The 22,926-nt window shown below is 34.8% G+C and overlaps 1 protein-coding gene across 2 annotated transcripts; it reads right to left on the bottom strand.

Moving 5' to 3' along the window:
• Nucleotides 1-880: 880 nt before the first annotated feature.
• On the bottom strand, nt 881-19,524 carry LOC131055933 (disease resistance protein RUN1). Of its 2 annotated transcripts, none has more exons than XM_057990255.2 (6): nt 18,605-19,524; nt 17,530-18,517; nt 17,265-17,423; nt 12,150-12,476; nt 10,756-12,048; nt 881-1,343 (listed from the first exon to the last, which is right to left on the bottom strand). In XM_057990255.2, exons 1-6 carry the CDS (start codon nt 19,072-19,074, stop codon nt 939-941), a joined length of 3,642 nt encoding a protein of 1,213 aa, XP_057846238.2. In that variant the 5' UTR covers nt 19,075-19,524; the 3' UTR covers nt 881-938. The 2 variants fall into 2 exon arrangements, with proteins under 2 accessions (XP_057846238.2, XP_057846239.2); XM_057990256.2 differs by having other exon boundaries at nt 12,150-12,455.
• Nucleotides 19,525-22,926: the final 3,402 nt, after the last annotated feature.

Below are 22,926 nucleotides of genomic sequence, written 5' to 3'. Positions count from 1 at the left end.
AGGTTTCCTAAGTTCACATCAATTCTATTTTTAGATGCATTCATTTTAGATTTTTAAGATATAAACTCATCTTGCATGGTCAATACATGAAAGGAAAATATTTATTATTATTTGGTTTACAAATATTTTTCTTGTTGTTTGAAACGGTCTATAATGAAGACCTCTATGTTGAGGAACCATCAATATGTAAATATTTTATAAGTTGAATAGAAAAATATAGTTGAAACAATTTTATGTGTGTTTTCCTCTATCTCCAGAATGTTTCTATGCTTTCTTAGACCTAGTTTATTCAATCCTTGCAAATATTTATTCAACCATTTCTCCTTATATAAAGAATATGGCTTTTAAATCTGCCTACCTATTTTCAAAGTTATGAAAATTATTCTCTACTTGTGTCAAAACATTATACATTATTTGGTCAATAGGCCTAGGCAAATTATTTTGTACTAAGTCGCATACATGTTTTGTTTTTGGTTTTTTTGTGCTACAACATACATTCTCTTTTTATTTGTTTTTATTGTTGTACACTTCTATACATTAACAAAATACCTACATAACATTTTAAGAACTTTGAAAACTGTTCTATAACTAGTTTGATATTTTTTATTATATTAAATGTATAGAGTATTTACAAATACAAAGAAAAATGATCTTATATCTCACATCATTGCTAGTGTTCTTATGTAAATTATTAATTAGGAAAAAAAGATAAACCGGAATCTTTCTCTATTTCAATGAAGCAACAATCTTTTATTAGGAAATGATACATGACTTCACAAAATAATATTTCTTCTTTTAATTTATCTGCAATTTTTTCTCCATATTTTATATTTAAAAATTATTATTAAGAATTTTATTGAAAATATCATCTAAACAATAATACAAAATGCAAAATTTAATATTCATGAAATTACCAACTCTACAAATTACTACAAAATTTAATCAAATAACCCAAATAAATTAAACAACCCCTTAGAAACCTGCCCATTTATGGCTTCTACCATCAATCCCCTTCGTAGTAGTGGCTTATCAAATTCATCCCGTCCATATGAGTTGCGTACGTTGATGTTGAAATGTATTGCCTCATCGTTAGAGAATTTAAAGTCATTAAACACTTCTGAATCTCTTGTCCACAACAGTACATGTAATGTATTCTTCAAACTGGATGAGTGGGTGGTGTAAGTATGACCAAGCAATGATACTTCAATCTCAGAATTCGGATCTGTTACAAGTAATAGCCAAATTGCACCGCTCAGCTTGACATCCTCTATTAAAAATGAAGCCTCCGTGCAATTCTCTAACACCTTTAAAACTCGACCTCCATCTTTTTCTATACCTTCGAACTGCACACAATTTAAAATATGAATCAATCAAAAATCAAATGTCTGTTGTTATTGTTGGACACGCACTATATCATTATCGCTTTCCCTACAAAAGCAAAGTAATGAATGCAATAATTAGTATTGTATTCATCCATGAAACAATAGAGCTTTATAAGAACCAACTAGAAATAGAGCTTTATATTTGCAACTGGGTCTTGTGATTTCTAATGATAAATTAAGCTATAACTTGAATCATATATTTTATTTTATTTTTATACTGACTATTTTTCTTAAATAGCTTATGCATTACTTTATTCTTTCAAAATTGTATATTCTACTCATAACTATTTTTCTAGTAACTCCTCTATATAAACTAAATTTTCTTCTCATATATAGTTTTTGATTTACTAATACTATTGTGTTATAACTTTTATATTTTCAAACACTTTTGTGTTAAAGGTTTTTTGTTTTGACATGATTTTTTCGAAATCATAACATATGAACATGGATTCGTCTCTTGTATAGTATTGCATATCTCTTAAATGTTATTTATTTCATATTTTCATTTATCTATTTTAGACATTTTTTTCACGTAGTGGAACAACTATACTTACATGGGGGTAAAAACTATGGTAAAAAATGTCATACATTACAATTTTGTCCTTATAAAGTTTCCACACATTCTTTTTCATTTTCATAATAATTTGTTGAATGTTCTATCCCTCTTTCCTAATAAAAAAGAAGGATAATAGAAAGGTATGTTTTCTAATTCTATGCACTTATATTTTTGTGGTGTATTTCTAGTGGGTTAATATCTAATATGTTTATATTTTCTGATTCAATAATGGATCTGGGCTAGACCAGAGGTTTTCTTTCCTCCATTCTTTCCTACCAGTGCCCATACTGAATGGAGGTGCAACTGTAATTACCTTTTAATTAATAAAAATTCTTTGGCTTCGACCTTTTATCGATAAAAAAATAAATATCTAATATGTTTGTTTCATAATTTTTTCATTCATTTTTTTTAGGCATTAGTATGAGTGTACAATTTTTTGTTTAAGATTCTATGACTATATAAGGTTTTTCTTGCTAAAACAATATTAGCTTGACTTTAATTAATATTTAACTATCATTTTCCCAACCTGCTAAGTTTCCAATAGTCATTTCTTAATTTCTTTTAAAAAATAGTGTCTTAGTTGATTTAGATTTTAATTAGTGATTTTTCTTTCCTCCCTATGCTTTAAATTGGTTTTTGGATTCTAAATCTCACCCTCTTTCATCTTTCATAGCACTCTATCAATATTTTACCACAACTCTAAGTATTTAGCATCCTCCATTTTCATTATAATTATCTTTCCAGCTTCAAGGGATCATTTTTTATTCTTTCTTCATCAGGTTTCTTTTATTATCTCGTTATTCATTTTTCTCTTTGACATCTCTAACTTATCACATCTCCCCACAAAAAAATCTATGCACACTAGGGCAATAATTTTGTTTGACGCCTTCATAATGTTGAATGCAAGAGTTTGGTGTGACTTTTCATTTGTATTTTATAAATTTAATAGAGTCCTTATTTTTTTAGCTTATAAGAAAGGCAACACAATATAATGGTCTCATTGTTTTTTGTTGGGAACTTCATTTTCCAAGCATTCGCGCTTGTAGGCCCAAGGAATATATTTATTCGAACTATGGATTCATTTGAGAGATCCAAGATTATATTTAGCACAAAATTATATGGTTTCAATTAAATTAATTTAAAATTTGAAGGTTTCTAAAAATAGATGTAAAAGAGAAACCTAGAGACATAAGCAATCATGATAAATAGGGTTAGGTGGATATGAATGTACTTTCAGCTATTATATGACATGAAGCAAGAAAATAACATGAATTATTGTAAAGTCAAAAAATGAAATAAATCAAGTTACAATGTTGAAGGTAAAATATGTAGACACAAATTTTGTAGATTATATATAAGAAAGTATTTTAAATTAGGATCATAATTGGAGCTAACTAGAAATTTGACAATATAATTCAACTAGTAGAAGTATATAAGATTTTGTTTGATTAAGATAACGGTATTTATAATTTTGTAGACATGTTCAAAAAGAATTCATAAGATTTTATGGCTATAAACAAATATAAGAATTAGAATCAAGGTAAACCATACGAAAATTAAAGACCATAAATTAAAGAAAATTAATCAAAAAATAATTAAAAATAAATAAAATCAATAAATAAATAATATTTTTAAAATTATAAAAGGAATGCATGACTCTTAGAGACATTTTTTCAAGAGAAAACAAGATCACATGATACAAACTATGGAGAAAAGGGTCATAAACGTTATTAATATCCTAAGATTCATGTCATGGAAGACATATGAAGTTTTATCAAAGATTACACAATTACTTTTTTTAAGAAGAAATGGATCATAATAAAATATATTGATAACCTCCTTATTTTGTCAAGGAAATTCTAATTGGACATTGTACTTATCTTATTAGATTGGAGAAGAGAAATTTGATAAGAAAAAGTGTTAAGTGTGTCTTCATTGTTAACGATGGTCAAAAGAAAGGATATAGATTGGAGAATCTTGGTGTGGAGGATATGTCCACATCTAGGTATACCAAGTTTAATGAAAATTTTGAGTATATGATAAAATCCTCTCCATATCCTTAATCACAAGTGAACATAAATAATTATGTCTTCTATGGTACCTTTATCTGAAGATGGAGGAAATGAGTTGAATCCGGGATTCAAACTTCTAGCATCCACAATGAAGTTTCCTACCAAAACACACGCATGAAAATTAAAATCTAATATAGAAACACACATGCATGTCACACCACCTACTCCATTGCACTCCTTAAATCAAGTTCTTATGTAGATAATATGGCTCTCAAAAGCACACATAAGAAGCTATGATTTATTGGAGATTCAAGATGATGAATTTAAGATTATTGAAAGAGAAAGAAAAATGAAAAGATAGACTAAATGTTAGATGGTTGAAATGAGAGAGGGGATGAGTTTTTATAGTTGTCCTCAAGGGTGAATCCAACATCAAGACAAATATGGAATAAAGGATTGATGTAGAAATAAAGAGTGTTTATCCCACATTAAATAGGTTGATGAAATAGATAGGAGTGGGAGGTGCTAAATAGAAAATGAATTTTAATATGTAGGAGATTTGGAAAATAGATTAATAATTGAATATACTAATAGATTTAAATGAATTAATGGAGAATAATATTATTAAATGGATTTAATGACTATATGATGAATGAATATTAAAGGTAATGAAGAATAATAGTGGATAATATATTATGCTATGAAGAACAAGATAATGAATAATGAATAATAAGGATCCACTTAACAATTGGAAAAATTGAGATCTATTAGTAGGAAAATTGTAATGAAATTTTTTGTGTCTACATTATCAATTAAAATTCAAAATATATTCTAATTCAAAATTGATAAAGTTATGCAAATTTTAGAAAAACTACAATAAATAATATTTTTTCTCTTTTGAAAATATTGAACAAAATAAATAGGTAAGACAAATAGTTAATATTAAATATCTTAACAAAATTGATCTTTATGAGATTCCATGAATTTCCCTAGCTACTAGAGGATATACGGTTTGAAACAATATCAATAAGGGTGGATCCCTTGTTCAACTTAACCACTTTTACATTGTAAATGCTTGTAATAATTCTCTTTTGTGGGCTGATTCAGGGGATCTTCATCCTCTAATTCTTTCCTTTTGTCCCCATCTTCATCACTTGAGTAATTTGTTTGTGCATGTGGCCTGGTCAAAATTTTTTATTTCAAAGATTATCATCAACTAGGGAATTCTCTAATTTGTCATTGGAAATATATCAATAGTTGAGCTATAGAGGAAGGTAAAGAATCCTAGGATGACCTAGCCTCTATTCTTGTTGATAACCATTGTTATTTACAGTAGAAAGGAGTCCTAGCTTGGGCATATGCTCCTAAAGGAGTTTACTCTATTTTTAATGGTTAAATTTTTATATCTTGCAAAGAATGAGTTTGAGGACTCTTCGTAGTAGAAAGAGTTAATAGAGTAAATTTTTTTAGCCCAAGTGTAAATTCTTTGTTTACCTTCTATACAGGAATATATGTGTTACCAAGATGACATCAAGAAGAGAGGTTTGTATGATCCCTCTAAGTGTGACTTTGTGGTGCAGGAGCACTGCAGACAAACTAAGAATGTTTTGAAGGACCTCCTAGTCTTAGGTCATCTTAGGAATAAAGGTTCTGCAATGGACACTCTTTGTAAGGCCTGTTTCCAAGATTGGCGTTCTATAAGCCCTTGGAGAAAATTGGTTAAACACTGTCCTGAACTTTAGAATTAGTTGTTTTGTGTTTCTTTTTATCCAGATCCATGTTGGATCTGCAAAAGACTTAGTTAGGATTAAAATGAAGGCTGTTTACAAGTTGTAACAACATTGTAACTATTCCCAACGGCTAGTTGGTTGCAAACTGAACCGTTGGGAATGCATCTACTTAACCCACAGGCGGGAAGTAGAAAGATAGCGAAAAAGAAAAAAGTTGTAATCTTTTCTTTTGAAATCAATAAAACAAAGACTCTGTTTCCTGTTATCCCTTCCTGAACATTCGTCTTATATAGATGCATCTGGTGGTTTGGAAACAACCTCGTAACAGCATCATTTGATTTGCATCTGCCCAGACCGTGGTCGTTGAGTGAATTGAAGTAGCCGATTGAGGGAAGGTTGCGCGTAGAACCTGGTTCGCTAGTTGGATGCCCTGAATCGGTTCACATTGAAGATTGAGGACTGTCCCGAACTCCATCATGGGAACCTGATATTCCCTGGTGGAGATTTTATCTTTCATGCCTTTATTATGCAAGTTTGGAATCGGGTTTTGCAGGGAACAAGGCGTTTATTGATGCACTGAGTGCACATAACCAGTTGTGCACCCAGACTCGCTGATAACAGTCCACTAATTGCAGACTCACGCATTCCTCATCCTGGTGCCAAATGACCGATAGACGGGGGTCATGGTAAGGAATCGGTAGTGTTGAAACCGTGCCAGCCTTTTTGCATCCGTGGTGAATGAAGATGACTTGCTGACAGCCGCTTCCCACAAAGGAATTCCGAATTCACATCTCTGCTCTCAGAATTAACTAAGGCGTCGATGTTGATAACGCAACTGTTTGGAGGCGCGGGTTGTGAATCGAGATGCATGTCAAGTGTTTACGGAAATGCCACACGGGTTTGACCGAAAGGTTACACGAAAGTGCCTTGAATCCAGTTTGGCGATCCCTGTCTTCCCGCCGAGGCCTGATGAGGTAATGGTCCATACAACTCTATACAGCAACTCTGGGTTATCGGCATTTTAATGCACATTGCGTTTGGAAGGCTTTAAGCCGAGTCTTATGGTGACCTGTTGAACGTGTAAACCATCGCACGGTGTTTCTCAAGAGCCCGAGAAGGGAAATGCGACCTTTACTCCTCCAAGGACAAACTACCTATCCAGTGGAGATCGCAATGGAAATGTCTGGTTTCGACTGCAAGTCTGCGTAGTCCACCAAACCATTATTGGGCACCCTATCCATTGTGATTCCTCTGTAACAAGTTAACAACTTGTGAGTCCGTCCCTGTACCTGTTGTCGACCAGTGATTGGTTAACTGTGGGCTTAATTGGGGGTTCAGTGATTGAACACCATTTTTGGACGGCTGTGATAGCCTACAAGGAGTTCTTGGCAGCAAGGCTGGAAGAGTACAGGGAACACCAGAACAGAGGTCCTCATTTTCCAGATTCCTGGTTAGGTTCTGGAAGGATTGAAAGGGAAAATACAGAGATAATCCACCCTTCCGTTGACCACTTGCATCACTTTGTTGAATTAAGGAGGAAAATAATATCCATTGTTTCTTTCAATGACTGTTTTTCTAGGCCTTTCGAGATAGTGGTGGTTTTGTTGGAATCAACCCTATATTCATTTTATTTCTTTATCTAATTTTTGGGCTGATTTAGGGAATCATCTTTCCTTTTTTTCTTTGTTAGTAGTTGCATAAGTTACTTGTCCTTTATTTTTTCTTTGGAAAATTTACTTGGGAATAAAGCATTGAATCTTTTACAAATATTAGTCTCACTAGGTATATTTGGTAGAACGTATTAGATTCAATAGAAGTAACCTTAATTGCAAATCTTACTTCCTCCAATGTTTTGATTGCGAAAAAATTGAGTTAATCTCTTTGATTGTTTCTACTTGTTATGGTTCTCAAGTTAAAGCTTTGTATTGATAGTGTGAATAAGGATATTTCCTAACTAATTCCTAGTTGGAACCTATTCACATTTTAAGTTTACTTAGGACCTAGCTTGCATTTAAGTTAGTTGTCATAAATTTACTTTATGTTTTAAAACTTGTTATTTAATTATGTTCATATGATCATGTTATTTATGCTAGTTGACATTCTAAAAGTTATCTTATAATGGGGCCATGTCTCATTATTAACTTTTAGATTATAGGCATTTATTATATTGCATCATGCTAGCGCTTGTTCAAAACCTTCACTTGTTCATGATCCATCTAGCCTAACACAACTTTCTAGCCTTGTGACTTCTCATGGACATGACTCCTAATAATCAAATGTATGAGGATCTTACAAGTTGTAGAGGCCATGATTTATGTGTTTGCAACACGGCTCCTAATATGTATCTGATGATGTTACTTGTCCGGATGTCATTCCTTTCTAATATGGCTCCTAGTGAGGATCCAAGGATCTTACTAGTCCTAGCTGTGATACCTTTTTTAATTTTTTATGCTCCATGTGTGCTACCAATGATGATCATGTTGATCATGTTATTCTTACATTTTAAGTTTGCATTATAGATTGATAAGCTCCTAAATCTTGGTGGCTACCACCTTGCCAAGCTTGGTGTTGTCTTGTCTCTTTGATGTTTTGATGAAAGAATCTTTTATTTCTCTATAATTTACCAATGGTACATGAGCATAAGTTAATGCTTGTACTAAAGTGTAGGCTAAATGTACTATTGTCAATTGTATTTTTTACAACTTCAAACTTAGTTTGGACCTTCTTTGGTGGTTGTGCCTAACATACCTAATTCATGTCTAATTGTGCTCCATACATCATTGATTCAACAATCATTATGAATCATAATGTGTTACTCCATAATGACGGCATGCATCAACATCTTTCAAGCAATATCAAGTTAATGGTTTCATATCTAAGCTATATTTTGTCAATTCAAGCATTTTAAATGTTTTTCTAACCTCTATCCTTCTGAAGATAATTCTTTTACATCAATCATTGCTAGCTATTGCAGTGGTAAGAACACCAGCATGGGGTTTGACTTTAGGCAAGCCCCTATACATCAAAATTGTTCTTCCCCATTTTCATGTGTATAAGTTCAAATATAATAGTAGAGAGAACTACAAGTGTGCAAAGAAAACAACAGACATTCTTAAATTTCAAATAGGTGAAAACACCTAGATTGGGGTGTCTTGCATACTTTTTGGCTAAATTTTAGGGAGATGGATCTATTAGACCTATAGATAAGGAATCTAGAAGTTTTTGTTGGTCACAAACATCTCAAACTAGGGCACCTAAAAACTATGTTCAACATTTTCAAGAGCAGTTTTATACCATAGGTTCCTTTCTATATCCTTTTTTCAGATCTAAGCTACTGTGTTGATTGCCAGTTTTACATTTCACTTTTATTATTGAAAGATGTCAATTTCTTATCATTTGGCCTATATCTTGTATAGTCAATTCCAATTGCACAACCCTCAAGAAGGGATCAATTAATCAAAGTGTTCATCTCTTCTTTTAAAATTGAAGTTGAACCTTATTTACTATTTCCCAATGATCTTATTTGTGAAAATTGAGATCTTAGTTTGGATACATAGGCTAGGATCCAAATTTCCACCACCAAAGCATGATATGTTTCTAGAAGAAGTATTATATTGCAAAGCCTGTATATAAAGAGGTGATATATAATTCATTTGGTCTCTTTGGTCTTAGATTAGTTGATCAAATTATGTAATCATGAGTAAAATTTGACAATTATAATAACATTAGATTTAAAGATTTGTGATCATTTTATCAACTTGAATAAACAATATTTTCTAACAATTTTTGTGTCTTGTAATTTTTTCACTAACCTTGGGATCTTGTACCAATTTATGTCTTTTATGACACAGGTATTCTTTGAAGATGTGGGCATAATAAAAAAAAAAAGACAGTCCTGGTGGTATTTAATATAGGCTGGAAGGTTATTGTCGGACATTTATTTTTCTTACTATAAATTATTATGCTCATTTCTATGGCTGCAATTCGAACACAATAACCCTTGGGTGGAGCTTTGATGTCTTAACAACTATGTTACTAGAAACATTAGAAATCAAAATATTTAAAAGTTGTATCTAAGAAAAGAATTTTAGATGCATATAAATTTAATATATATACAAGTTTTTATCCCATATAAAAATATATATTAATATACGTGTGTGTGTGTTTATATATGTGTGTGTGTGTTTATATATGTGTGTGTTTGTGTAGATATAGATAATTATGTATGTGTGTGTGTGTGTGTGTGTGTGTTTGGTGTTTTTGATCTCTATAGAAATTTTATAGTTGTGTACTAAGAACACCATAATGGGGTTTAAATTTAGGTAAGCCCCTATATAACACAACTGTTTTACCCTATTTTCACGTGTGTAAGTTCAAATCTAATTGTAGAGAGCACTATAGGTGTGCAAAGCAAACAATAGACATTCTTAGATTTCAAACAGGTGAAAACACCTAGACTGGGGTGCCCTCTACACTTTTTGGCTAAATTTTAGGGAGATGGATCTAAAAGACCTTCTGATAAGGAATCTAGAAGTTTTTGTTGGTCACAAACATCTCAAACTAGGGCACCAAACAACAATGTTCAACATTTTCAAGCTCAATTTTCTACTATAGGTTCCTTTCTACATCCTTTTTTCAGATGTAATCATTGATTGATGTCAATTTCTTATCATTTGGCCTAGATCTTGTATAGTCAATTCCAATTGCACAACCCTTGAAAAGGGATCAATTAATCAAAGTGTTCAACTCTTTTTTTAAGAGTAAAGTTGAACTTATTTGCTATTTCCCAATGATCTTATTTGTAAAGAATTGAGATCTTAGTTTGCATACATAGACTAGGATCCAAAAATCCACCACGTTCGCATGATATAATTCTAGAAGTATTGTATTGCAAATCCTCTATATAGAGAGGTGATATATAATTCGTTCCATCTCTTTCATCTTAGATTAGTTGATCAAATTATGTAATCATAAGTAAAATTTGACGAATATCATAAATGTTCTAGAATTCTTTGAGGTAAAATAAAGTTCTAGAATTCTTTCAGGTAAAGATAATGATTGTTTTTATGACTCACCAGAAAACGATAGAGAAATGAGAAGGGGATCTCCCTTGCTCGAACGGAGATTTGAAAAAAGGATAACCGTTCCAATAGATCCAGACCCTGAAAGCTTCGCAGTTGCCAACACCTATTGGCTTTAATAACTTGTATTGATTTCACCACCACATGAAGTGCCCTTAGTTCACCACATCCGCTTATGTCAAGAACTTTGAGTCTTGTCAGGTTAGAGAGGCATGCTAGTCTTGTCAGCTGTGAACAGTTCGTCAGTTTCAGACTCGTCAAATTGGCCGGTAACCTTCCAATCTCTGTCAAAAGACGATTGTCGGACAGATCAAGAATTTCAAGTTTTGGAAAAAGACTTTCGGCCTGAGGAATGTCTATCTCTAGAATGCAGCTGTGTCTTATGATTAAATCTGTTAAACAACCTGGGCGATTTGGACGAGCACTCTGACCAATACTTCCCTGCACCTGAGAATTATCCAGAGGCATATTTCCTGGATCCACTCCTGTCAGCAACTGCTCCATATCAAGTGGACATTCTTGAACATCCAACATTTTCATATTCACCCGTGCAATTGTTACAGGTAACGCTCTCATTCCACATTTATATACTCTGAAACTTTCCAAATGTACTAAATTTTCAATAGAGTTGGCAATAAGAAGTAGATTAGTGCACCCTATCAGAGTTAAATCTGTTAACCTGCTCAAATTATATAGAGAAGATGGCATCTCTGTCAATCCCCAGCTCCCTATATGTAGTTCTTCCAGATCTTCCAGTTGTTCAAGATTGTGAGGCAATTTCCTCAGCTCAGTATGGACCACATTTAAATGCTTTAAAGACTTCTGAACCTCAGTTCCTTTGGGCATTTTCTTTAGCATGGAGCAACCCTGAAAGTCGAGGTACTCAAGCGTGGAGATTTTTCCCAAATCTTGGAGAACAAGATTCCTGCAATCTCGCAATGCTAAATACTGAAGTTGCAACAGCTCTTCAGTAAAAGATTCTGGCAAAACCTCCAAATCGCCGCAGCCAGATAGGTCTACATGTCTCAGATTTCTTACTTCCTCAAACTTAATTGGAAGTGTTTTCAGGCCTGGAATATTTTGTAAAACTATCTTACCCAAATTCCTGAAATTCAGCTTTCCTAACCACGACTGAAACGTCTGTCCAATAGCTATTGGAGGCTGCAATGACTCTGAAGTTGAACCATGTTTTTTGAACACCGCTGTGGATGGTCCAGCTGTGCCCGTGCTTGCGCTTCCAAAATCTCGATTGAATGCGACTTCGAATGCACGCAGCTGCGAAGGAGGCTGCGATACGAACAGTGATTTAATTGCTATGAATATTTACAATTACAAAATGGAAAAGCTCTGCTTTAATTAAAACGCTGGCTGAGGAAGGATGCACATACCTCACGATCATCAAACAAGTTGCAGAAATCATGAGGGCTAACGCCATGAAGTTCCAACACTCTTAAACTTCTCAGTAAAAGAGTAGAAGGAATATTCCTTAAACAACTCCATGAGAGCGCAGAATGATTTGAAGTGTCCTTTGATCCACTCGAGCGAAGCCATATCAAGTCTCCCGACACACTATTAAATTGCTGCAGGATACTGGAATTTTGAACCGCTAGAATCTTTAACCCGTTTATTTCTTGATTTTGCAAAAATACTGGCAACTCGTGGTCTTCATCTCCACGAATTCCTCGTACACCGTACTGTTGCGTGAAGACATTGTACTGATCAATCAGCGGAGATAGAACATGTTAAATTGCAAATAGCAAATTTTATTCTAGTAATTTTTTTTAATACAGATTATTCTACGTAGTTTTTTTTAATGACTATATAAAAGAAATTCTCTTCATTAAAAATAAATTCAAACTAACATAAATAATTATTTAAGTGTATGTATAGAGAGTGTAAAACTAGAAGTTATACATGAGCAAAATAAATATGTTATAATGTAAATAAAATAGTTAAATAAATAATATGTACACAATCTAAATAATAGACATTAATTTAAAATAAAAATTAAAAAACTATATAATGATAAGTCATGAATAAAATATAATATTTTATTATTAATAATGATTCATTTCATTTATATTTTATGATGAGATAAATGGGTTGTTATTTGGTGACTGATGGAAGAAGGGAAAATGGATGAAGATCACAGTAAGGGTCTATAATAGCATTTAAGAAAATGAAATTATTGAAAAGAGTAAAATAATAGATTAATTAGAACCTTCACTATTATTATAGAACAAAAATAAGGGATTACCCCTAATCTCGGCAAATTCATACAAACAGTAATAAGCTTTCTTCACTCTAATTTTAGAAAATTACATTGATCTTAATCATAAACGAACAAATGTTATGTTATATTAAATTTTTAATTGATTGTCTAGATAATTATAATTAAAGTTATTCTATCTTTTGGTAAGATAATGATTAAATCTTGTTCAGTGCAAAGGCTTGAAACTATTGAATTTCTGTATAATGAGAAAATTTTGTAGAAATTTTGACAACGAGTGATCTTCATCTCTACAAATTCCTCTAACATCATACTATTGGACAGACCCATGGGAACTAGAGACCTTAGATATGCAAAAACACAATTTATTATTTTATGTAAAATATATTTTGAAAACAATTATTATTAAATTAATGTATAGATAAATTTAGCAAGCATCTATATTATCTAAACAAAGGTGTTGTGGTTATTTGAAAACACTACAAATGTATTGGAACCTTCAGTACGAATGTAGAACAAAAATCGAGGATTTCACAAAATAAACTTTGTTATACCTTGATCAAAATTACATTGATATAAATTAGAGATGTGCATTACACTAAGAAACTGGACAACTATTGTATTATTTTTCTTGAGCATTATCTTTAATTACGTGTCGAGATAACTATAATAAAATAGAGCTACAAAAATACTACATTAAAAATATATAAATAGATATTAAATTGATTTTCTCTAAGCATTGTTTTTGTTGACTAGAACCAAATATATAGACAACCTTTACCAGGGTGGGGCAGGAGAAAGCAATCTCTCGCAAAAATCCTTTTTAAGTTATTCTCTGACCACATTATAAAATGCTATACAAGATGGTATTTAAAGGTCTTCCGAGAGTAGCAAACTAGGGACCTAGAAATCATTGAATTTCAAAATCCTTGCAATTTTGTTAAGGCAATGAAGAAGTTCATGTTAAGATAACAAGAGTTGAAAGTTATAGGATTATTAGGACGTTTGCAGGCTTTTGGACCTTCAATTTACTTTGATATCAATGGTCTTCAGGGAATCCATCAAATTTTAATCTCTTCAAAAAGGGCTTTATTTTAATATTTGTGCAAATGATCGTAGGGGCTGGTCTTTTCTTGCAAGCTTGGAAACAAAACTTTCATTCCACCAATTATGCTCTATGGTTACATCCTTGCTACATCAGATTTTATAACGTCCTTCAAGGAATATTGGGACGTCGTTCTTTTGTTTGGAATTGAGAATAATTTAGGAGGATTTATGAAAGTCGATGAAAATGTTTATGATGAACAATATCTTGATACAAAAATGGGATAGATGGTGATCTCCAGGAGATTGGGAATTTTTTTGCTGTGCTATGATCACTAGCCTAAAATCATCTTTATTGGCAATTGTAAAAAAAGAGCTTATTACATAAAATAGCAAATCTTTCTATAGATGTGGACTGATGGGAGTATAGCAGAAAAAAATGCAGGATTCATTTTCTAGAAAAATCTTTCTTATATTTGATGAACTAGTGATGCTTTAGAGAAGATTTCAGGCACAAAAGAATCGAAGAGGAACGTTGACAATAATTCAACCCTAAAGAAATTAAGAATAGACAATTTGCAACATCAATAAACTTCTTTTAACAGACACCTGAATCTTTAATTACAGCTTGATCACATGATCAATTGATCGAATGATGAGAAATAAGAAATGCAATACAATTGCTTTAATAAAGAGGTTTTGAACATTATGAGATGTAGTCATATACATATTCATACAAAAAACAAGTTTAAACAATCTAACTTTACCTCATTCAAAAACTGTGCATGTTGTTCTCATGCAAAATGGAAGAATTGAATATTCCTTAATTTCAAGGAATAATTGGCTCAACACAATTTTTATTTTTAGTAAGCTTATCTCCTACCACGATGCACTATGGAACAATCTCTGTTTTGAGAGTAAATTCTTTCCTTTCTATAGCTTTCAAGCCTATTCCAAAGCTTAGATCTGATTTCGGGGTAGGCTAATTTCTGTGGCTTCTACAAGATCTGCATCTTATTCATGCAAAGCAACTTTTTTCTAATTTGTAATCTTCCTGCAACTTACGCATCAAAGGCTTCACCCTTTTCGAAGGTAGATTCAAACTTGACAAATTATACCAGATGATCTTTTTGACTTTGACTCCTCTTTTAAGAATTGGCTTCACTTGTTATACACTCGATTTGGAGCAGTGGCAAACATTAGGCAATCTCCTCTGAAGTGACGCCTCTTTATTAATTAAAAATTCTTCTTTCAAAAATGAAGCCAGCGGCTGATGTGTTCTTTGCAGGCTGCAATTCTCCTTGCTATCGAGTAAATCTTCCTCTATTAGATATGGCTTTGATGCAAGTGCAGCCATGTGCCAAATGGGAAAACAGAGTATGCACATCTGCCAGAGGATAAAGGAAGAGGTTTATGCATGCAAAGTGTGGAATTAAAGACTCAACCATTACCATCATGGGAGAGGGTCATGAGAAAGGCTGCGTAGAGAGACAAATAAAAACAGAGTAAAAGCATATGGTAAACACATCTCCGTTGTATTGAAGAGGGGAAAGGTTGAGGGTATAAAGGGGCCCAAATAGAGGAGAATGGGTATCGGCCTTGAAGGTAGCTGTGTGTGGAGCGGGTAAGTGAAAAAAAGATTGAGACATCGATCAGAAACAGAAATATAAAGAGAAAGTTGTGTAGGCCTGAGAAGAGGTGAGACCTCTGCAACAAAGGAAAAGTGCAAAGGAAGCAGAGATAGAGCCAGCGAAAACAGAAGAGGAAGAGGGCTGTGAATGAGGTAAAAGGGGAAAGAGGGAAGTGGCTGCTAAATAAATAAAGATGGGAATCAGCCAACGAGGAAATAGGAATGCATCGGCCCAAGAACAGAGTAGTGGGTCAGAATCGGCCCAGTAAAAGATAGAATGAGATGAGGCCGCTTGGAAATTGATCTGAGCTTAGAGAAATAGGGTTTGGAGGGTTTGAACACAGTTGAAAGGCCATTGACAGGCCAAGCTTGTAATTAATTTGTCGCAGTAACTTGATGGTGACATGGAATTTAATAAAGTTGAAATCTTTGTTTTCTTGCTAAGTGAGTTTATGAGTTGTGAATTGTCGGTTGAGTGAAGTTGTTGCTGGGGGGAAGACTTTTGTTCTCCCCTTCATCAGAATCACTGGATCCCTTGAATGGAGCGTCTTGGAAACAAGGGCACCTCTAATACTTTGATGCCCACGATCTTTTTCTCGGTTGATACTAAACAATGAGAACATTCCCACGGTTGTATTCAATTTCATTCAGAAAACATTTTTGTTCTTCATCTGCCCCTTCGTCCCGCTCCGATATCAAACGTAGTTTCTGAAACCAGCCCTTACCCTTAAACCAATTGATAAAAAGATTACAGTAAATTGAGAAAAAACATCACTTACAAGAAAAATAAATTGATCATTCATGGATTTCAACGATTGCAGAATCCTCTGTTTTTTATTACTGGACTGTTTCGATACACAGCAGTCTTTTGTTCCAGCTTGACTGAAAACTACGCTAGGCTTGAATACAAATAGAATTCAAAGGGATAGTTCATAGCATAACAGAAGGAACTTATTATGCATTAGCGGCCACATGCATTATCATTGATTATTCGTTGGCAGAGGAAAAGGAAAAACAGAGTTGTTAGCTGAATTTAAGATATTCTAAACTGAATTTAAACGAAAACAAACTACAATTAAAACTAACTGTCCAAGCAACGCAAAGAACGAAGGGCACGCAAAAACAGGTGGCCGATGGCAGAACTGAATGATCAACTGGACGGCCAGCATCAATCATCAACAAACCCCATGTAGATTTTGCAGAGTTTGTGAATAACTAGAGTTTGACATATATCGAACGACCGAGTAGAAATTGTCATTGATAAACAGAATATTAGGGTTCAACTATATTGGGAAAAGTAATGTAATGGGGAGAAACTAAAAATTGAATCTGTACTGTAGATCCTAAATGAAAAGATTCAAATAGAAGAAAGGGTCAGTCAGCCTATCTTGAGGAGAACTTCTTGGTTAACTTCAGTCAGCCTATTTTGGAGAGGTTTTGTTACAAGAGGGAGATTGCTGCAACATTAATAGAAGTTAACCGAAGATTCAGAAAATAGCTTTTGGAAAAATTAGACTTCCGTTTACTTTCTATGTACATTTCCATGCTTAATGGCCAAAAAAATAACGGAAACTGTTGAAAAATAATGAGATCAAATACCCGTGTGGGGATCATTTTATCGTTTGAACAACAGAGGCGAAGAGGTAACTCCTGTCTGCCGATTTGTCTTGCCAAGTCCCTCACTAAATCGTGCATTCTTATTTTGAATCTCCCCTTTGCTCTTCTCCAAATACCTACACTCCAATCCACGCTTTCAACCTGAAAGAAGTTCATTAGTTACATTACTGTAATAAACAGTTCAAATGACATATATATATGATGATAAAAATCTACTCCTATTTAAGGGTTGCAGGTAATTTTTTACCTGTAACGCTCTTGAACGAATTATATCTGCAAGCTCAAATTCCACAAGGCATTTCTGACGGAGCGTCTGAAGGCATTGAAAACCGTTATCATTAAATCCATCCATAACCCTCTCCACCAGATCTCTGTCTTCTCCCATTAGGAAATGGGCAACGTCTAAAAAGGCCTCTTTCTCTTTAATGTCAAGAGATTCATAGCTATCCATTACTATCCCTCGTAGTACGTCTTTCGGCAGTTGTTTACGGAGGCTTTCCAACTGCTGCTTCCACTTTCTTGGGTCACGTTCATTACAGAGCTGCCCTGCTAAAATTTTCAAAGCCAAAGGAAAACCACCACACATTCTAACCAACTCTTCCACCAAATCTTTCAAATCGTCGACTGGTTTGGGGTTGCCAAAGGCATACCAGCAGAATAGCTCTTGGGCTTGTTTCTCAACTAGTAATTTGACATTGTATATTTCTATTTTAGAACTAACAAACAAAGTTTGGTCTCTAGATGACACCAAAATCAGACTGCCATTTCCCAACACATCCTTTACACATAACAGATTGTCTATTTGCTCTGTATTATCTATATCATCAAAAACAATCAAAACATGTGTCAACCCTCGCAGACGATCTTGAAGCATGGCCTTACCTCTACGCGAATCCTCAATACGCAAATTCTTATCACGCAGCAGATTTCTGAGGAGTGTTTGCTGAAGACATGGTATTTTCTCTTTACTCACATCAGACAAGAAACAACATCTCTGGAATTGGGAACACATGGAGTTGTAGAGATGAGTCGCCAGAGTTGACTTTCCCGATCCGCCTAGCCCCAAAATCCCTACAACGTGGGTGCTCTTTGATTCACTTCGACTCAGAACCACCTTTTCGAAATGCTCTGCCGCTTGGCGAATTCCCACAGGGTACTCACATACATGCAGTTGTTCCCTTCCTACCTTTACTAATACAGTCTCTACGATTTCTTTCAATCGCTCTCCATGGTCGCTGAAACAATTTTGGGACTTGTCATAAACCAGAAGTTCAGGTTAAAAACCTTAAATCAATATATTTTCATATCATGTAAATACTTACTCTATCTCTGTCCTGAATGGGATGCCAGAAATAGCAGAAACTTTATCGAGGGCTTTTATCCAGCTTTCCACTCGTTCATCGGTAACCCTGCCTTTCCTTCTATGCTCCTCAAAGGCTGTGGCATATGCTCCCTTCTCCACATGACGAAGTTCTGAAGGTTCGATGTCATAGAAAATGGGGATGATCTTAATAGAAGTAGGGTCAGAATCAAGCATCCATACCAGCTCATCCAAACACCACGGGGATTGCGCATATGTTTTGGAGAAAATGGCGATCTGAACGGAGGCACTACGAATGGCAGATTGAATTGCAGGGGTTAAGAAATCCCCCACTTGCAATTCCTGTTTATCGAGAAATACCCTCAATCCATGCGTTTCGAGAGCATAATAGATGTGGCTGGCAAGGGTTTTCTTGACATCAGGTCCTCTGTGATTAATAAAAACATGATACGGAGGAAACACTTCTTCCATAAGGAGATCAAACCCTTACACAGTGTAATGCAACAAAGATAAACTAACAAATGGATTGACACAAAGTAAGAAATCGGAGGAACCAGTCAGAGAACCGTGACACAGGGAAGCTCTCGTCTATGAGAATTACTCAAACTTAGGCGCACACGGAAAGTTAGGAGTGCAGGTATGATGGTTCGGTTAAACTTATTTACAAATTGATTGCTTTTTAATTCTCCCTTAAAATTAAAAAACCAAAAAAGGATAGGTTTAAGATGGGAAAAAGGAAATAATGTGCTTTTTGGCTGTGGTATGATTTTAGTTCACAAATTCTTTCGGACTGTTCAATGTCATACAAATTAGTCTAATTGGTGCGACATTCATTATAATTGATGCGATCTATCATAACGTGTCCAATTTTCTATATATGTTAAGTGTCACGGACCTTCAGAGTCGAGATCCGCGCGACACTGAATTTGGACCTCGCTGGTGCGCAAAGGCCTGCAGAAACCCAAATCAGACTACGCCTTCTCGTACCCCGTGAACTCTGATGTCGCCTAACAATGCAATGCAATGTCGCGAAGTTGCCTAATGTAGAATAAAAATCTATGCAAATTAAACAACTCGGATAAGTCGGATGCCAAATCTCAAAGATGCACAAGAACTCAAGAATAGGTCGGTGAAACACGGAAGCTCTCGATTCATAAGTCCAACATTACAAAACAAAGCCCTGCGTGCTGTGTTGAAGAACACGAGTCACCTTAGGGTCTGAAGCTAACACTACTCTTAGCCAGACTGTTATTACAATGCAAGAAAGCAGAGCTCAAAGCTCAGTCCCGAGTCCCACACTTAGACCCAACTCGGCTAGCTAAGAAGCCTTTCGCCTAACTACGCTCAAACTGTCACTCTATTGCTCAATCTCACAACTGATGATCTTCACTCCCGCTGATGAATGATCAAATGACAAAGGCATCTGCCTTTAAATAGCCAAGTCGCGTCCCACGCTGCATTGAATAGATGAAGATTATCCACACCGTAGATCTTGTAACGCCTCAATCGCACAGCTCGCAAAATTCATGAGATGATCCGCATGCTTCCAACAGTCAGCTCATCGAGCAATGCAAGTCGTCCCAAATATCGAACTCACATAAGCCCATGATCTGCCTCGTGAAGTGCACTAGGATAGGTCCGCACCAATCCGCAAAACCCCACATCGGTACTTGATCCAAGTCGGCCCCAAATGCTTAACAGCTCCGAGTTTCAAAGCACCTCGGTACTCGTCAACTCAAGTCGACCCTAGTGCAAAAGTGGTCCCCAGCGGACTCACTTAGACCGAAAAGATAATCATCCAAGCTCGGCTATGTGTTCGGTCAGTGAACACAGAAATAGACTAAGTCCCATAAACAATGCAAAGTCTGGGTCCATTACATTAAGTAAGGGTTGTGTTGATATCCCATCTTTGAAATGGCATTGTTAAATAATAGTGCTATTGGGAAAATGGGAACATACCCCAAGCCTTGGGAGTTTAGGATAAATTGAGGGATGCCCCATCAAGAGGATAAGAGGATAGTCGGGTATGAAGAACAAAAGGGTGCCCTCAAAATGAGTATAAAAAGGAATAAGTGGGTAGGGATAAGATGATATAATAAATTTGGATAGGGGATGGAATTGACTAATAAGAAAAGAGAATTTTGGGAATATAAATGATATTCATGGTGTTGTCCTCAAAATCTGATTCTCTTTAACATCCTTAAAATAATATGATTGGACTCGGTGTAGAAGAGACATCAAAGATAAGGAAATTCTCAAGACAACATATGACAAGGTTTGATTGAACCTTCTACACTTCGGACTTACTCAGAGCCCAGGTGGGTATACCTTTGTGAATTAAATTCACACTTTCAAACATAAACCCACAGCAAACCAGTCTAGGAAACCAGTGGATCTATTCACCTTGAAATTAACTGAAAACAAAAGAATGGAAATTATACTTAAATTCAGCATTTCGATCAACAAAACATGCAATAAACAACTTCAATCAATACCAGTGCCTTATCCAAGATCACAGAGTCATCTAAATTCAGATAATACTCCTCAAACAAAATATCTTTACGCATCCCATTGGCTTGGTTTCTATTAATCCTTGTATATGCTTGACACCTATAAGAATTTATGCATTCCAAATTAAACTATGATCATCAAGATTCAAAGTCTCTTCCAAAGAGTTTACTAGTATGAGTGATCCCCACATCCTTAATTTCCCTCCTAAAGAGAAAAGCTAGTGAACAACTTCTACTGAAAATTGCCTTGCAATCCCATTCAAACAAAATAACCCTGGATTATTCAAAATGAAAACATTAAACAAATTGTAAACACACTTGAAGACGACACAAAGCTTCACTCAAAACCGCTGGTCTGTATATTGATATTAAGTTCAGAAAAATATTACAAGAAGTTTTTGAATATTCTCCATTAGACTTAGAAAAGCTCAAATAAATTTCTGCAGCATTTTCTTACAATTCTTTGCAATCCTCTTTTCCTCTAGTCCTAGTATCCATTTATAACAACATGGATGCACAAAGCTTCGGACTTTTCGAGGAGAGTTTGTTACAATCATTTCTTTCAAAACAAAGAAGTTACAAGTCTTTCACAAAAACAGTTACAAGTTCTTTTCGGCCTCTGCAGTTTCTTCAATAGGTTGTTCGGTTGCAACCTCTTCTACCTTTTCAGGGGCGTTGTCCAACTGTTCCAAATCATGGGTGGCATATTTTGTTGTCCACTCATCATACACATCTTCTGTCGGCCATGAGAAATTAATCACTTTATCCTTAGCCTTGGTCAACCTTTTCCAAGAGTTTCTCATTTTGCTGACTTCTGAATTGAGAAAACCATAATGTGACTTAATTTTCTCTATCTCTTGTATTGTCAAAACAAAGAAAGAAGCATCATCTAGATCAATAATTCCCTTAATTCTTGCTGACAGCTTGGCTTCTACCTCCTTAAGCCACATGTGTTTGTCCTTCAGTTGATCTAGGCTAACAAAAACTCCTGGGAGCAACTCAAAAACTTGATCAGCATATTCCTTTTTGCACAAATTAACTTTCCTATCAACATTATCCACCCCTGCTGCTAATTGTACTAAATCTTTAGTTATGTTAGAAGTGGATCTAATGATAGGATTGGCCCTTGCTTCATCACAAGATACACACATAAACTCTAAATCTTGCTCCCTAGGCCTCCATTTGTCAAAAATAGGTGTCAAAATGGCCTTGTCTCCCCTGAGCTCATTCCATATATCCAAAATTTTACCTACATTGTTGTAGAGCAATGAGGCATTCATTGTATCTGCAAAACTAGAAATTGTAGCCCTTACTCTCTCCTCATACTTCTTTGCATATAAGGCCTGAGCCTATTTTAAGTTTTCTAATTCTTGAGGAGTAATCTCAACCATTTGAGAGCTAGAGGGTGCTGGAGATGGTGGAAACTCAATGATAGGGCTAGTAGGGGGAGGTCTTGCAGGAGAACAGGAAATCATCAGTGTTGAAGACTCACCTTGATGGTATTGTCCAGTCAACTGGCTCTGCAGCTTAGCAATGATGCTATCCTTACCTCTTACCTCCTCCTTAACACTGCTATAGGCCTTCAAAATTGTCTCCAACTTGACTTGGAGGATCTCTTTTTCTTTGGCTTCCTTTTCTGCTACTGCAACACTAAATTTTGTAGTCTCTAGCACAGTGCTAGCAGCTTCCACTACCCTTGTATTCTGCACTCTTTTCACCATCATTCCACTGAGGTAACTTGACCCTGGGGTATCTTTGCTTTTCTTACTCTCATTTCTTTTGAGAGACCACATGACAAGTGTAGCATTATCCT

This window comes from Cryptomeria japonica, chromosome 5, assembly GCF_030272615.1.
Source record: "Cryptomeria japonica chromosome 5, Sugi_1.0, whole genome shotgun sequence".
Lineage (NCBI taxonomy): Eukaryota > Viridiplantae > Streptophyta > Pinopsida > Cupressales > Cupressaceae > Cryptomeria > Cryptomeria japonica.
Note: the sequence above shows the minus strand (reverse complement) of the source record. Positions and strands in the feature narration are given on the sequence as shown.

Coding starts and splice junctions, on each gene's coding strand:
- LOC131055933 (XM_057990255.2), bottom strand. CDS start 19,074: ATGGAAGAAGTGTTTCCTCCGTATCATGTTTTTATTAATCACAGAGGA. Junction 17,424..17,529: donor TTCGTTCAAGAGCGTTACAG/GTAAAAAATTAC, acceptor AACTTCTTTCAG/GTTGAAAGCGTGGATTGGAG. Junction 12,477..17,264: donor ATAAAATGATCCCCACACGG/GTATTTGATCTC, acceptor CTGATTGATCAG/TACAATGTCTTCACGCAACA.